Here is a 17,552-nt window from a genome sequence, read left to right as displayed (position 1 = left end):
TGCTGCAACTTTAAAACAACCCCAAATGAGGCGAACTAATTCATCAGCTGATGCATCCTGAAACATTTACCTTACCTGTCTGTCTGGTCCTGCTGCAAAACAGAACTGTGGCTGCTGGCACTCTGAAACAAAACAGAAATTGCTGGAGAAACTCAGCAGGTCTGGAAGCATCTGCTTTCTTCCACAGGTGCTGCCAGACCTGTTGAATTTCTCCAGCAATTTTTGTTTTTGTACCTGGCTGTGCACAAGAGCTGTTCCAGTGGAGCTGCTGACTTCAAGCAAGAAGTTAGTCATGCTTCTGCAATGCGAGTTAAGTAAACCAATAAGATGAGGATTCATACTGTGATATGCAAAATTGGTGAACAAATTCAAATTTTCTCTCTGCAGAATGGCCTGAATTTGTGAACACTTACGCCCCCTGGTGGGCCTCCCATACTTTGGATTGGTTGAAATATTGCAGCCGAGTGTTGGTAGTTCACTATGAAGATTTGAAGAAAAACCTGTTGCCTCAGTTGAAGCGGATGGTGGAATTCCTGAACATTAGTGTGTCAGACGACAGGCTGTTGTGTGTCGAAACACAAAAGGATGGAAACTTCAAGCGATCTGGGCTGCGGCAGAAGGATTTTGATCCATTCACCCTTGAAATGAAGAGTGTAATTAATAGTTATATAGAAATGGTGGATGAGGCTCTCAAAATGAAAAATCTCACAGGACTACCTGAGGAGTATCTGCCCAGATGATGTAGCTAAAGAGGTAAACAACGTATCACCACTTCAAGCCTGAATTCCTAAGTTACTGCCAGGCTGGTAACAGTATTAAAAGAGCAAAAGAGAGCATAAAGATTAGGGTGTTGTAACAAGAATAGATCAATAACCTCACATGCTGTAGAGGACAGGATCTTGGGTCATGGAGAAGTGTATCTTATTTAATTGAATTGTGCAACACAAAATATTTTGACCTAAGTCCTATTTTCATGTGTCTCTGGAATTTTTATAGCACAGTTAGATGTCCTGTATCTCTTTCCATTCCAGTATGGTTTCTCACACAGCAAGGCCGAAATCCAAAAGTATTTGTGGCCTATTTACAGTAACATACAATTCAGTTTTTTAAATCATGTGGAAATACTTTCCAATAACTCATCCAGTCATCCCCATGAGGTGATTGTGAAAATATTGACCATTGCATTACAAATGTAAGTTAAATTATACATGAGAAGGGAGCTGTTGACCTTTGTGATTAATGGTCTATTGTAGCAGACATTCACTTGAAAAGGTTTAACTCTTTGTTTTACTGTGAAAATAGTAACAGAATTCAATGAAATAAACTCAATGAATGATGCCTTCAAGCCTAGAAATTACTGTTTGCAATGAGAATGCATCTGTGTGAAATTCTCCTGTCTGCTAATTTAATGGAAATATTAACTCATTTATTTTCAATTAGTAGACAGAAGAATACCATACAATTGGATCAAATGTTTGGACATTAAAATCAAAGAGTAATTTTTAAGCTGTAATATCTGAAAAATCCAAATCTACTTATACATTTAACACTTCTTTTTTCCTTTCGTTATTTGTTGTTGAAATTGGATCAACTCACTAATCTCCAGCGCAACTATTTGCCTTAAAGTAAACCTGTAAATGACCTTTCAAACAACGTGATTGAAACTAATTACAACATTTCTGGTTCATGGATTTCGCTGCTTAGTTTCAGGAAATAATTTAAAACGTGACCATGCTGAAGACAATAAGCTGTAAAAGGTGACCTCATGCAGCATGTCTGGTTTGAGTGTTATTATCAGGATTGCATCAAATACCTGATAATACTCACAAAAAGAGAAATTGCTGGAGCAATGCAACAGATCTGGCAGCATCTGTGGAGAGAAAACAGAATTAAAGTTTCAAATCCAGTGACCATTTTTCAGAATTGTATACTAACTGTGGTAGCACGGTGGCTCAGTGGTTAGCATTGATGTCTCACAGTGCCAGGGACCTGGGTTCGAGTGCCACCTTGGGTGACTGTCTGTGTGGAGTTTGCACATTTCTCCCCGTGTCTGTATGGTTTTCCTCCCACAATCCAAGGATGTGCAGGTTAGGTGAACTGGTCATTCTAAAAATGCTCATAGTGTTAATTGCATTAGTCAGAAGTAAATATAAGGTAGGGGAATGGGTCTGGATGGGTTACTCTTCAGAGGGTCGGTGTGGACTTGTTGGGCCGAAGGGTCTGTTTCCATACTGTAGGGAATCTAATCTAATCTAAAGAAGGATCAGTGAACTCGGAAACATTAACTCTGCTTTCTTCCCACAAATTTTGCCAGACCTTCCGAGTTTCTCCAATCATTTCTGTTTCAGATCTCTGACATCTACAGCTCTTTGTTTTATTTTAGTAGATAAAACTTTATCCTGACTTGACAAAGTGACCACAATCCCAGTGATTTACTTTGATATGCCTACAGTTAATTGGCTAGGTACAAGTATTTTAGTTGAGTGGTTGGTGCAAGTTTTAGGCAGTAGTACTTTTTTCCATTAGAATCAATCTAGAGTTGACTCAAAACTGCAGTTGCCAGATTGGCACCTGTACCTAAATTTACAAAACCATTGAATGTACTGTCAGTTCCAAAAAGGAGCTCCGCACATGTTCTGTTCATTAACAGAATCAGAATTAGAAAAGCACTGGCTGGATTTGCCTAATATCCTACTTACTGGTCTCTCAGATTTTATCATCAATAAACTCCAACTCCCACACAATGCTTGAGATGATCCCATTCACCCATCACCCCATTAACTTGCAGTTACCTCCCAGCTTTCCATCCTCCAATGCATTGCTCTCAAAATTCTTGACTTCATACTGAAATGTTCCTGCTATTCTTTTCCAAGTCCTTTGTCCTTCAAATGTTCCCTGATGGATCCACCTTACCATGAGTGGGAGATCCTTCAGCCATCTCAACTCCTCTCTGAAATGTCCACTCTTTAAAACTCTCCAACTTGCCTCATCTCTCTCCACCATCTTGAGCTCCCTTACAACCTGTGGCCAACTTTCTAACTGGATAAAAAAAATAGATAAATGGAAGTTGTAGTGGTTCTTGTTGTTTAAAATCCTTTGCTAACATTGAAAGAAATGGGATCACTGTAATCTTCAAAAATAATCAAATTGCTGTTTGAACCTTCATCCAAGTTGATAATAAGTCACTGACTCAATAACTCACTGAGGCAAGCGTTTCCAAAATTCTTCCGACTACTGAAGGATAACAGTGTATCACGCTGCTCAGGCCACTCTGGTCAGTTAGTTGTTATGAGCTAGTTGAATAAGTGCAAATAATTTTGTATATTGGCATGGCCTGGACTGTTGATTAACTGTGTGGTTCTATTCTTGTAATGCAATTTATGATGTGGAAACTGGCCAAACATATTTTAATATAATTCTCTGCTTTCATGCATTCCAATTTGTGAGTCACTATAATATTGTTATTCAAATAATTTTATGGTTATAAATGTAAATAGCATTAACCCTTGCACTTGTTAATGCAATTAGCTAAACAGTCACAACATAGGAATTGCAAAGGTAAAAACAAGGACTGCAGATGCTGGAAACCAGAGTCTAGATTAGAGTGGTGCTGGAAAAGCACAACAGGTCAGGCAGCATCCGAGGAGCAGGAAAATCGACATTTCGGGCAAAAGCCCTTCATCAGGAATAGAGGCAGGGTGCCTGCAGAGTAGAGAGATAAATGAGAGGGGGGTGGAGGTGGGGAGAAAGTAGCATAGAGTACAATAGGTGAATGGGGGTGGGGATGGAGGTGATAGATCAGAGAGGAAGGTGGAGTGGATAAGTGGAAAGGAAGATAGACGGGTAGAACAAGTCATAGGAATTGCAAAGTTGTTTATAGTACAGACTTATAGCAAATCCTTCTGAAGAGCTTATGTCGTCCTGTTTTCTGGGAACGGACAGTAAATGAGGCGGGTTTCCAGCATGCAGACAACTGGCATGAATTATAAGAATTTCCTTTCTTTTGGGCTGTTAAAAAGTTACTCCTTGGCATCCTTCCCGATTCTACATTTGTTTAAAATAAGCCGTTATGACAGGAAAGCACCAGTGGCCCCCCTCTCTGGGAACTTGAACAGTTCAGTTGTTTCTCAGAAGGCCAAATTAACTTAGAACATCATCCGCCCAAAATGTTGAATTATTTATTCCCTTTAACAGGCTATCAGCTGCGTATTTTGCCTCTTTTGACTCCAAGCTATTTACCAAGCTTAAAACTGATTAACTTCCAATCTGCTCTTAACGTACAAGACTTTGTAGTCTAATATAAAAGTTCAAGTTATTTTTACCAAAACAAAATTGTTTAACTTAATATGTTTCATGTAATTTGTTTCATATAATACCAAGATAAGCTTTTCATTTCCACAAATAGCCATTTTTTGTTCCAGTATCAGTTAAAAAGGAATGTAATATTTTGTGTATGCAGCAACCATTGTGTCGATGGTGAATCCAGTGACACTGGCAACCCATGCTTCAAGTTAAACATCCAGTTCCTCCACTGCCATTATTGATGAAGTGTAGTTGAAGTGTGAACCAACAAGATATATTGGAGGAGCTCATCAAGGCATCTCCTTGATGGATGTAGAAGGACAAGGTCAATAGGTACAGAGGAATATTGTCATCTCCCTGTTCCCTTCTAAGTCACACTATTCTTGACTTAGCCATGCACTGATGTTCTTTCATTGTCAGTAAGTCAAAATCCTAGAACTGCCTACTGAACTGCTCTTTGGGAGTACCTTCACCGTATAGACTCCAGCAGTTCAAGAACAAGGACTCCAGTCACCTTCCAAATGGCAACTAGGAATGGGCAATAAATTCAGACTTTAACATTCCAAAGGATGAATTCTAAAAGCAAAGTATCCAGTCATCTACTGAGACAGCAGATCAGTTATTTGAACAGCGATTGGGTATTGACAAATTGGGCTGGTACTCAATTTCCAAATAAGGTGGTTGAAACTTTTAGCACAAATGCAGAATAACAGGTATCAATTAGGAGGCCAAGAGATAGAATATCAGGAGGCCAGAAAGAGTGGGATGCCATTTCACAATGACCTGCTTTGTTCCAGAGCTAAAATTGAAGTTTATCCTCATAAATGCTATTTTGCACATTTTTCAATTGGGATTTTTCTTGCATTGATTAACTTTCATCATGGCAAGCCAGACAAGTAACAAGCAGAAACTTCTTAAAATTATAATCTGACTCTACGATAATGTTTACTGAATTAGTATCAGAGCTTAGATTGATTTGTTTAGACAACCAACATTAGTAATGAAAAAAAAAGCCTGTATCTATTAGGCTACATTTTCACTTCAAAACAGAAGACTTATAGAAGGGAACAAGGAAGCATTGCTTGGTGACATACCTTGGAAGCTCCTCACCTTGTTAGCCTCATTCTTTAATAGAAATAAATCTCCTCTATTAATAGTGTACGAGCTAGCTGAACATTACCTGTTCTGAGCTAAATTGCTCATAAACATTAAGGGCCATATAACATCATAGATCAAAGCAAGTGCAAAACCACTGTATATGTCACAGATTTAGCTATCTAAAGATTTAACCACTCTTCCATCTACCCTAGATCAAATGCACACTATTGTTTACAAATTAAATATTCTTATTTTGACAGCATGTTTTATAATTCATGTGTAAAAAGTTACATTTGTACATGTTCTCATCACAGAAGAAGAGCTAATGGTTTAAATTTCAATTTTTTTTCCCTTGTTTTATTCCATAAGTATCAAATACAGATGATAATGTGTTTATTTTTAAGGTTTGAACCTTTGGATTAAAGCTGAGCCACAAAAAAAATAAATCTACTAAATTAATGAAATGCCATTAGAAGCTTTGAAAGATAATATTCTTTGTAACCACCATCACATCCATTTCATTAGGGATTACTGAGATGAAATAATGTTAAAGTCCATTGAGTGGTCAATGCTTAGACTTTTGCTGATAATGAGAATGATTTCTCATAGGATTGAGGGTATTAATGTAACACTAGGCCAACACTGCTCACTAAAAGTTTTGTAATTTTGAGAGAGTGAGGCTATTGCCAACTAAGAAAGATGCTTCTTTGAGTCATAAACCCAACAGCCAACATTTTGGGCCAGGAGTAATTTTTGTGAACAAAGATCTTGAGTTCAGAATCAGTTATCATTTGAACGCTATAAACTTCCTGTTGCTTATCGGTTATTTAGAGATAGTGAGAACAGCAGATTCTGGAGAGTCAGACTGGAGCTGGAGAAAGCACAGCATGTCAGTCAGCATCAGAGGAGAAAGGGAGTCAACTTTTCAGGTCAGAACCTTTCAGCAAGACTCAGTTATTTGCCAAGCTATTAGGTGGAGTTAATAGTGAGCAGAGACAGTGCTTTTTTTTTGGTAATCACCCTGTTTAAAGATGTTATTACACACCACTGAAGCAAGTAGGACTTGAACCTGCACCCTGGTCCAGAAGTAGGGACACTACTACTGCACCGAAGAGCACTGCAATGCTTTTCATTGTAATTCCATTGATGACAAGTTGTAATGAAACTACCTCTGTCTCAAACTGACAAAAGACAATACAGGAATAATATAGTTGCAACATCAGCGTGAGTATATTTCGGAAAAAAAAGTACACAGGACATGTATTCCAAGCTAATGTTTACGCATATTAAACCTTATATCTTTTACATTCTTATTGGGAAATTACGCTACCAAGTAGTGATGTAATTACAATAAACAAAGTCACCTGAAAAGATTTGGGTGTGAGGGTGAAATCCGAGTGGATGTGCAAAATGTTGAAATACCAATGTCCGTGCTCAAAAAATGGAGGCCACTTAAAAATTTTAGGCCCTTCTGAAAAGATATAAACAATTATTGTAATTTTATTACACTGTCAGGAAGAAGAAGTGATAAGATTCTGGCTAAAGTTGTAACTCAGCCATTTCCTTCCCATTGTAAATAACCCCCCCTCCAGTTACTGATGTCATGCTCCATCGTCTATCTCATACTGTCCAGTATCCAGCTTTGATTTTGTCCATTGTCAATGCCCATCTTTCCCGCCATACCATTATAACGCCCTCTGTGCAGAGCTGAGCCCACTACTAGCTTTCTAAATCTACCAGTGCTCATGACAACCCTTCGTTGGGAGTGTCCTATTCTTATGAGTTGTCTCCCCATATTGTAGACCTCCACTAATGCCTACTGGAGTCAGTTCCTCACTACGTCTCAAATCTGAATTAAATAACTTCAACTTCTCTTATAGCTACAGTCACCTACTAGCTGACTATTTAATGTGCCTGTTTGGAACAGGCCTTGGAGAAACTGCAGCAGTCTGATCATTTAACCAATTGGTTTAGGTTATAAGGTTAGTTTACATAAAATTTGACAAGAATTTGGTGGTGGGAGAAAAGCTATTCAGTTGTACAAACACTTCTGGATGGAAAAGAAGAAGTAAAGTTAAGGGCTGTTGTGATGTAGTGGTAGTGTCCCTCCCTCAGAGTCAAGTGACAAACTCTGCCCAGAGGTCTGTGATAACATGTCTGGACAGGTTGATTGGAATACATCAAAAATCAAAGGCACTTCTGACAAAGTGGTAATATCTTGGAATTCCCAGGTTCAAGATGTAGAGTGAGGAAATAATCTCTTACTCTGAATATCAACAGCTTGAAATATGAGCTAGCCACTTAGCTTTTAAGAAGCATCTTATATCCACACAAAGGATAGTGGAAATATGGAATTCTCTTTCCCCAAAAGTATAGAGACTGGGCCAATTGAAAATTCCAAAACCAAAACTGATCATTTTTTTGTTAGGCAAGAGGATTAAAAGAGAGAAACCTTGCTGGGTTGCTGCAGACAGACCATGACTAAATGGAATAGACTCAAGGATCGAATTGAATACAATGCAGTTGTAGTTGAGAATTTCACAAAGTTCTTCCTTTGTACATTCTAAGTAACTGAACAATCCCATGGGACATCTGCTGGAACGTGTGTGACAAAGTTGGTGATGTGCAGTTGCGAAGTAGTTTATCTTCTCTACATGTCGATTGAAATTCCTTCCTAAAAGGAGAAAGGACCCATGTTTCCCCCTTTTACTAGCTCCCTTGCTGCTGGTGAAAAAATGTGACTGATGCAGTCCAGCTAGTTGTACTGCATTAATTTTTTTCTTTCCTGACTATACTACCTTGCTGGGAAAAGAGACAGACAGCTCCCATAAGGTGAAATGAAACACAAAGGCCAGGGCTTTTAGACCTTCCTAACCCACATTCCCCATAAGGCGGCCTCTGCTCATCACTGACAAACAGCTAGACACAAATTGACCGCCACTTTGGCTAGAGATGGCACATGGGACAAGTCAAGATATCCCAAACAAAAACAGAGGAAGCAAAACAATGGTCATGGTGAAACTGATACTTTTGTTCCCGTGGTCCTGTCACTTACGATACATTTTACTGCTTTTGCCCTGTACGTTTGGACACATAATGAATATTTAATTTTTGGAGCATTTATTTGCTTCAATCAAATATGAATTGCATTTACTGCAGCATAACCATTACCTGAGGGTGTACAGTACAATGGCAAATGATCAGATTGAAAAAGGTGCCTATCAGTCTGTTTTCGAGCCGAAGACTCACCACTTAGACCTCACATTTGCTGGGTCACTAAAGTTAAATACAATATTCAAAGTATCTATTCAGCTAAAATGCAAAAAGCAGAACCAATTCTAAATGTATTTGTCTTGTGAAATAGTGCCACACAAATCTCAAAGTGAGGAAAAGAGTAATTTTATTTAAGTAAAAGGGTAAAATTAGATTTGTTGATTTGGAATCTTATTACTGTGAATTATACTATATTGATAGCCAGTAGTAATGTGGAAAGCCAAGTTGCTGATAGTATATTATTGAAATATGCACAGTGCCTGCAATTCAGTGTTTTTCATCTGGCACATGATCCTTCTCTTAATAGCCTACAAACTCAATCTCCCCATCACAGCCTCTCTTGTTCTTGTATCAATGCATTGCAAATGTTGCTTGCTTGATTATTCCTTTATGTTGTTCTTTCCAATTTTCAAATATAAGCTTAATGGTAACATTGAATAAATCTACACACAAACTTATCATGGTTCCCCACACTGAGAATCTTGGCTGCTCTCAGAAAGAATTCCCTCCTGCCATTGACTGCAGTGTGGCCGTACAGGACTGTGCAAAATGGGCTGAAATGCCTGGTTGTTGTGGGCATGACTATAACAGTAAAAAGACTTTGGAAGATCAAATTTAGTAGACAAGAATGACTTTATAGAATTAAAAATGTAAATATTTTAAAGCATTACTGATTTCATAATTGTTTTTAAGCATTATAATATTTTTGTTAAGATATCATTTTAAAAGATTATTTGTAACATCTAATAGAGCAGAAAGGAAACAAAATATATTTTTTAACAAGATTTCAGCATTTAGAAGATTTTGTATACTACACAACAATCAATTTTAACTTTTAAAAGATCTTTGCAAGTATGGGGCTTTCTTATTTAAGAGATCACAAATTGAGAAGAGAACCCTTACACCAGAGAGAAACTGAATTAATTCACAGTTAGTGAACAATTAGCTGGAATTTGTGCCAGTTTTATACTTAGTATTTGAAGTAGTGAATTCTCAGCTGTAGCTTTCGTCAACTGACTGCAGTTTTTGCATTTGCACACTCTAATGTGCTCCAAAGTTGCCTCTCTGACATCCATTAGCAGCAAATATTGATCACGTCACTATTGCTGATAACACAAAATCCAGCCCACAATAATCTACCTGCTGTTGCACTTCTCTGCATCAATGTACTCAAATCATTTAATTGCATAATCCTCTTATCTTCAATCACTTCTTTTTCAGGATATCAAGGTCTCTTTATTTCTTCCTCAAGGCTTTTCAAATCCAAAAATGTCACTTCCTAACTATCGCTTCTTTGAGTTTTATCTTAAACCTTCATGATGTCCTTCACTATTATTGTACTCAGCTCCTTCCCCTTAACTTGCTCATAAAAGAACCAAATATTCTGAATAATCCATCACATGTTATGACTTGATAGACTTGCAAAGTGACAATTGCAAAGTATTGTCACTTATTGAAGTCCATTTGGATAATGTCTGCCAGAAAATAGAAAATCACATCAAAAGTACCCCAACCTCTCAAATTCTGCAGTCCTTTTATGAAACCCATCAGACTGTCATTCTGCTCCTCTGACCATCACTTGCCCATTTGTGAAGTCTGTGGCTAGCTGGATGGTTGGGAGGTTTGCACTGATAGTCAGAGGTGGAGGTGTGTCTAAAATGGGGCAACAGACAGTGATGAAGAGTGGGAACTGAGTCACTGGATGGCTTGCTAAACTTGAAAAGCAACCCTCCTGCAATAATAACCACTAGATTCAATCCTTCCCACTTCCTTTCGCCTGAGAAATATGAAATCCAGACTTTTGTGCTTAAAAATATAATGACTGTTACTACAAACCTCATAACATTTAAATGAGCAACCCTTTTCTGACTCATGCATTGAACACAAGTGGGACCCTTCTCTGCCACCGACGACCCTCAATGCTCAAATTCCAACCCCCACTTACACCAGAAAGAAACTGAATTAATTCACAATTAGTGAACAATTAGCTGGAATTTGTGTCAGTTTTATACTTAGTATTTGAAGTAGTGAATTCTCAGCTGTAGTTTTCGTCAACTGACTGCAGTTTTTTTGCATTTGCACACTCTAATGTGCTCCAAAGTTGCCTCTCTGACATCCAATGTTTCCCACTGCCCCCTCCTCATTAGGCCTGCCTGCTCTCAGGTCAGTGTGGGAGATGCTGCTTGACAAACCTATAAATTTGATACTGTTAATCACTTCTTTCTATGCTGATCAGAAACCTATGAATAACTGCTGAAGGTCTAGGGAAAACCTTGAAACAGCACCGTCTCCAAACCCTCCGCAATCGCTTCTTCCCCTGTCACCTGCAGTGGTCTGTCCCTGCCTCTGAGCTAAAATCCAAGCGTGTGTTCCAATTCTCTCGATCAGTTTAAAATTGTAAAAACACCTGTATTCCAAACATTTATCGGCACTTATCTTTCAAATGAATTGTCTTCATATCATTTTGGCAGGAAGCCAAATAAATTACTGTCAGTCACATTACTGTTTGAACAATCCTGCATTTTATATCAAGTTCTTCTCTAATAGTTCAGAGGCATTAATTTGTTTATTTAGATCTAATTCATGATATCATAAAAATAGCAAAGAAGAATTATAAATGGTAAGATTTTGTAGCAATTTGATAACCAACATTCAAATTTATTGTTAACCATTTAAGGATATAGACTAAGTGAATGAGGAAACAATTAATGAAGTTATTTTTAAAGAGAATAGTTTTGTGTTAACTTACTCCTACTGCTGTTACTTTTTATTGATTTGAGGCAACATCCAACAGTGACATTTATTAGGGTAAATGTAACAATTTATAAAACCTTCAGCAGTGTATGCTAGAGTAAGTTTGGCAATGATTTGATGCCTGCATTTTGCTGAGCTCCTTAGCTCTTGAAATAAACATGCAGGATCACAGTAGAAACCAAAGATGATTCAAGTCAATTTAGCCCAATGAAATCATTCCCTCCCATAGCTGAGCTCCTCAATTATTTCAGGTAGCTGTTGTTTGAGTGTCCTTGAAGGCTTTACTGGGGAGCTGCCCTTGAACTGCTTTTATGCATCTTCAGCACGAGACATTTGAGCACCATTAAAGAAGGCCAAGAAACAGGTTACTCACCCTCTTAGCTGTGCTTGCAACAATCTGGGAAAGGATTTGGATTTTGAATCCTTTACAATACAGTAGAAATAATACCCATGTAAGGATGCTACTATGTCTTATTGATAGCTATCAGGCAATCTGCCATTAATACGTCAAAACTGTTTCTCCATAAGCTTCTGGGCTGAATAGCTCTCCTATGTACTGATCTGTCCCAGACAATGGATGGTTTTGCACTACAAAAATAATGTGTATTGGCTCTTTTTAAAATATTTATTTATTATTTTAATTGACATCTGCAATTTAATACCTTGAAATAATTAGAGCAAAACAAGCAAGTAAGGCAACCTGCATAGACTGAGCAGTGGCTGCAGTTATAGAAACCCCTGTTAACAAAGGATAATGATCATCTATTCAATTATTCTGATGTTTCACTCAAGTCTCATACAACTTAAGTGCATTGCAAGATTATATGATTCGCATCTGAATAGCATGCTAAATTTTCACTGTGGCTAATAAGGTGTATGTAGGTAAATTATCTGTGTGAAAATACGATTTCAGCAGAACTTAGAAGCTCTAAAGCAGTATCACAAATGTTGTGCAACAATTAATCCTTTAGCATTTTAGAGTTAACTGCAGTACCATTAACTTACCATATCATTGGTAAAACCACAGAGACTAAGCACAGGTGAAAATTAGCAATATCTAGAAGAACATTGGAAGCATAATAGAGCCAATTATCAAAGGAATTGTGGCAGGAAAAACCGTTAGGAGAGCCAGTTTGTTGACAAGTTAATGATGTTTCCCACAACACCCAGCTTGCAGGCACACGCTACCAATCATTGGTGAATCAATGGAAAGAGCTGACAAAAGTAGATTTGGCAACTATAAAGGAGCAAGGAGCAAAGGTAATTCAACATAAGATTTCTGCTCATGACAAAGAATAAACAGATCAAGATAACATTGATAATAATAAGGTTTGGCTTAAATGTAATAAAAGACCACAATGATTTTCCCTCTTCGGATAAGTTGTAGTCATGTGTAATGCTCTTAATGCATCTCACATTACTTACCCATTAGTTACTATAGGCTGATTTATTGCAGTGGGATCTGACATTAATAAAAAAGACAATTGAAATACTGTTGCCTAGAAGTGGCTTGAGAAAGTATCACAGATTCAGGAAAGATGTACAAGAGGCTAGCGGGTGTCAGCCATTCATCAGACCCATATCCAAGAAGGAAGCAGGCAGCAGTCAAATATTTTCTGCATCCAATAGAGAGTACCTTCATTAGAACCAAGCTCGTGACTTTCCCGGGAAAGGAAGTTCCTCCCAATTTTCTTAGGAATCGGTTCAGGTAGATTTTGATACACAGTTCATGGTCCAAGTAAAGAGTGGTCTTGTATCAGTGCAAACCTTATAGATTCTATTCAATGGTAGTTGATTATTAGTGGTCTGAAAGACTAGGCGCACACTTACTGAAGGACTGACTCTTTCCTTCTCCTGATATAGTGTCAAGATTTTAGGTTCCCTACAGTGTGGAAACAGGCCCTTCGACCCAACAAGTCCACACCTACCCTCCGAAGAGTAACCCACCCAGTCCCACTTCCCTCTGACTAATGCACCTAACACTATGGGCAATTGAGCATGGCCAATTCACCTGACCTGCACATCTTTAGACTGTGGGAGGAAACCGGAGCACCCGAAGGAAACCCGCACAGACACAAGGAGAATGTGCAAACTCCACACAGCCAGTTGCCCAAGGTTGGAATCGAACCTGGGACCCTGGTGCTGTGAGGCAGCAGTGCTAACCACTGTGCCGCCCATACCATTTAGCCATTCCAGGAATCAATCAAAAATGGTCATGGAGTTGCAAAAGCCATATTCGATGCTATAGCAAAATTCTTAATTAGATTTGTGACAATTACTTCATATTTGCAATATGATATATGGTTTTGGAAATTTGAGAAATGATGAAAAACTGAAGACCAAGACCAAAATCAGAGCCATTTTGCCTTCTCCATAATTTGACCAGATAATGCACATTATTCTTCACTTTGGTTTAATTAATACTATTAAAAAATTCCAATTTTAACATTCTTAACAGTTTGGAGCATTTCTCTTTAATCAAATACGATCTCCATTACATGAAACTCAATTGTAATAGAATTTGATGTGAGGCTGTGTTCCAGTTAAGTAAAGTTCACGTCTGCCACTCACAAATACATTTATCCATGCAATACGTATTGTTAACCTATTTGGCCATGGCAAATCTAATCTTTGCTTATTGGGAATATTAAAGAAGAACAACATAAAGTATGATTTGGAAATGTCGGTGTTGGACTGAGGTATGCAAAGTTAAAAATCACACAACACAAGGTTATAGTCCAACAGGTTTAATTGGAAGCACTAGCTTTCGGAGCACTGCTCCTTCATCAACCACCTGATGAAGGAGCAGCGCTCTGGAAGCTAGTGCTTTCAGTTAAACCTGTTGGACTAGTACCTGGTGTTATCTGATTTTTAACTAACAACATAAAGTATAAGAGCACACTGCACACGCATATTCCACTGTTTTTGCCATTTATGAAAACCACCCATTACAATTTTCGCTGGGAGTGCATTTTCTCTTACTAGTGCGATATTCCTCTATTAATGTTTCTACAATGTTGTTGAGTCCCCTCTCAGTCAGAAGGATGGTAGGGGGTAGTTGAATACTCTCTGTAATCTGTGAGGCATAATAAGAACTTGAAAGACACTCCTAAGACCAAGCACAAGACGAACATGTTTAAGTTACCATGCATGTACAGCTCCAAGAAATAAACAAATTGTCCACACTCATCAAGAAATGATTCATGGATGCTTTGATGCAGAGCAGGTCAGATAAATAAATCTTTACATTTGTTTCTTGTCTGGATATGTTGTTGAATAAAGTCATTTGAATGCATATCAAAAAGCAGTCAAAAGAGTACAGGATGATTTCACAGATTCTTGTTTCACAAATCAATAGTTTTTTTTGTAATTGGCCCATTGCAATTCAGATATAAATGTACCTTGTGATAATTGTTACATGTCAGTGTTAACATTGTTATTTTAACAGATGCATTAACTTGTTAATTTTGCCCTTCTCCCTACCACCCTGTTTTGAACAGGGTAACCCTCTTTGATTTAAAAAAAAATAGAGACATATAAGATGTTTAATCAAAAATAGAAAATGCTTGAAAAGTGCCAGACAGCACTTTGGGAGATATTATGCCTGGACCACTGTGTTCAGTGTTTTGGTTCTTTATCCTGAATTTGTAGGAAAACAGTGCTTTTATTTTTGCTTTTATAAAAAGATTTCAGTTCAGATTCATTGTAGGTTAGTATCATACAGTGAGGGTAGAACTTGACTTTGTGATATATTGTAAAACAGGTGATGTCAAGTGGTCAGCCCACCTTCCACTCCTCCTGAGTTCAGTCAATGGAAATGAAAGTAAGGAGAGATATAAAATGAACTTCTGACTCACCAAAGTCTGCATTGCTGTTACACAAAGTGAAGATCTACCCTAATACAATTTTATCCCATTTCTAATTTAGGAATAAAAATCTGTGTTCTGTGCTTAGTTAACCTTGCTCATAGGGAACAGCAGTAATTGTGTCCTAATTGCTTTCAGTATTTCGGACCATGGTGTTAAGAGGCATAGCTTTCACTCTGGATTGTTGGCCAGTCAACCCCGGCTGAGTAATATTTGTGTCCTACATCAATACTAAGGTGAGACTCAATGCTACTGGTTCCTGTCAAACAAACAAGTGAACCCCCCCTGGTAGTGGTTACTAATCTATGTGTGACAAGGTCAGCCTCGGGAGACAACAGGACTAAATTGAGAATGGGAAATGCTCATTAAAGCTCTCTCATTATCACACGCACAATATAGCACAGGAACAGGCCCTTCAGCCTACCAAGCCTGCGCCAATCCCTAATCCTTATTTAGACCCATTACTTTTGCCCATATGAATTTTCTATCCCTCTGTTCACCTCCTGTCCAGGTGTCTTATCAAGATACACCTTCAACATTGCTAATTTGCTTGTTTCCACCATGTCCACTGCCAGTGCATTCCAGGCACCCATCACCCTGTGTGAAAAGACTTCCCCACAATTTTCCTTAAACTCGCCCTCTCTCACCTTGAACCAGTGTCCTCTTGTAGTTGAGTTTTCCACCCTGGGAAAAAAGCATTGTGCTTAGGGTTCTGCTGAATGTATAATTCATCTTGAGAGAAACATTGCATTAACTCTGTGCTTTCACAGTAATTAGATAAATAGAATAGAATAGAAAATTTTGTGGCCAAGGAAGACAAATATTTTGGATTGGTACTGTATATTTTTATGTGAAAATGGTTAGAAATTGGTTATTGCTTATATTAAATGAAGAGATACCTGAATATGTGAAATGGTTTGAAACATTGGTATTTTAATAAGTTTAACATACTGAAGGCTGCAGTTCCTATAAGATGTTGATGAACATTGCATTTATCCTTTTGTATCAACAGAATTTATTTTTGTACAAAGCACTTTTGTATAGCAGCTTTGAATCATGTCTGACGATGTAGAAATAAACATTTTGCAAAAACCAAAAAAACTTTGTTTGTCTTTACATGGTGCTATCCTTTCAATATATTTTCAATTATGCAGTGTTAATGTTCTTCTACGTTATAGGCCAATTTTAGCACTCAGTTTGCATTGATGCAAAATGTGTTTTGACCTTGTAAAATTCATGGGTGATTTCACAGTTCCAATAAATTGAGACACCACCCTATATTAAGGCTCTCAGTCTAATGTGAATTCTTGCTAATACTGCACAAGAATACCAGCATCAATCTAAATTTCAAAAGATTTAATGACTTTAAACATCGTTTGCATATTTTCACCAGTACTTTGCGTAAAATAAATATAAAATATAAATATAAAAAGCAAATATAAAGAAACAGTTTTTTTTAAGAAACAGCTAGCGAGAATTCATATGATTATGGAGATTTAGAAAACGCAGTTCAGACAGTAAGCTAATTTATTGTGCAAAAACAACTTAATCTGGTTCTATTTGCTTAATCTGCGTTTTCTGTTAGAGTTCTCCAGCCCGGCAGTGAATTGTTAATCTCTGTAATTATTTCCTTTTATGTATTAGCCATTGTTTTAGTGGTAACTCTTTCACCTTTGTATGAGAACCAATACATAATCCAGTTTGGAACTTCAAAGCAATACCAAGGGACTTGTAGTTTGAGATGCTGCCTTGTCATTTTTAAATCAAAGCCATGTCTACCCTCACAGTCTGATATAAAAGATCAGAATGCTCACAGATGAATTCTGTTATGTTGTGAGCAATAATTATCTATTTAAAACTCTCGTCACTTTTATCATAGCTGTCAGCAGGGACTTGTGTGCAAAATGGCTGCCACATTTCCCACATTGTAATTAATTACTTCTGAAATGTAGTCACTGTTACAAAGTGATGCCCAATGTATCTCTGAGATGTAGTCACTGTCACATTGTGGGAAATGTGGCAGCCATTTTACACTAAAATTGCTACATAAATGCAACTCTTTCTTAAAGTAATTATAAGTGAATCAAGTGAAATACCAGAGGGCCCTAAAAATACATGCAACCTTGCATCACCAAGGAAGGAGAGGGGTGGAGTGGATGGCAAAAAAAAAGTTGAAAATGTGTCTACTTGCAATTTGTAAAGCAAAAAACAAGGAAATTCAAAGACTTTTTGATGAAACCATTTTTTTTGTGCCACATT

At 37.6% G+C, this 17,552-nt stretch overlaps 1 protein-coding gene across 8 annotated transcripts in view; it reads left to right on the top strand.

The window, feature by feature from the left end:
- LOC140491464 (sialate:O-sulfotransferase 1-like) overlaps positions 1 to 16,358 on the top strand; it is a 163,733-nt gene extending 147,375 nt beyond the window's left edge. For all 8 annotated transcript variants that reach the window (XM_072589646.1, XM_072589649.1, XM_072589648.1 and 5 more), the window contains one exon: positions 388 to 16,358. In XM_072589646.1, the coding sequence (XP_072445747.1) occupies positions 388 to 740 (353 nt within the window). In that variant the 3' untranslated portion in view covers positions 741 to 16,358. The remainder of the gene's footprint in view (positions 1 to 387) is intronic.
- The last annotated feature ends 1,194 nt before the right edge of the window (positions 16,359 to 17,552 follow it).

Source organism: Chiloscyllium punctatum, chromosome 19, assembly GCF_047496795.1.
Source record: "Chiloscyllium punctatum isolate Juve2018m chromosome 19, sChiPun1.3, whole genome shotgun sequence".
NCBI lineage: Eukaryota > Metazoa > Chordata > Chondrichthyes > Orectolobiformes > Hemiscylliidae > Chiloscyllium > Chiloscyllium punctatum.
This window is presented reverse-complemented; position numbering and strand designations above follow the sequence as displayed.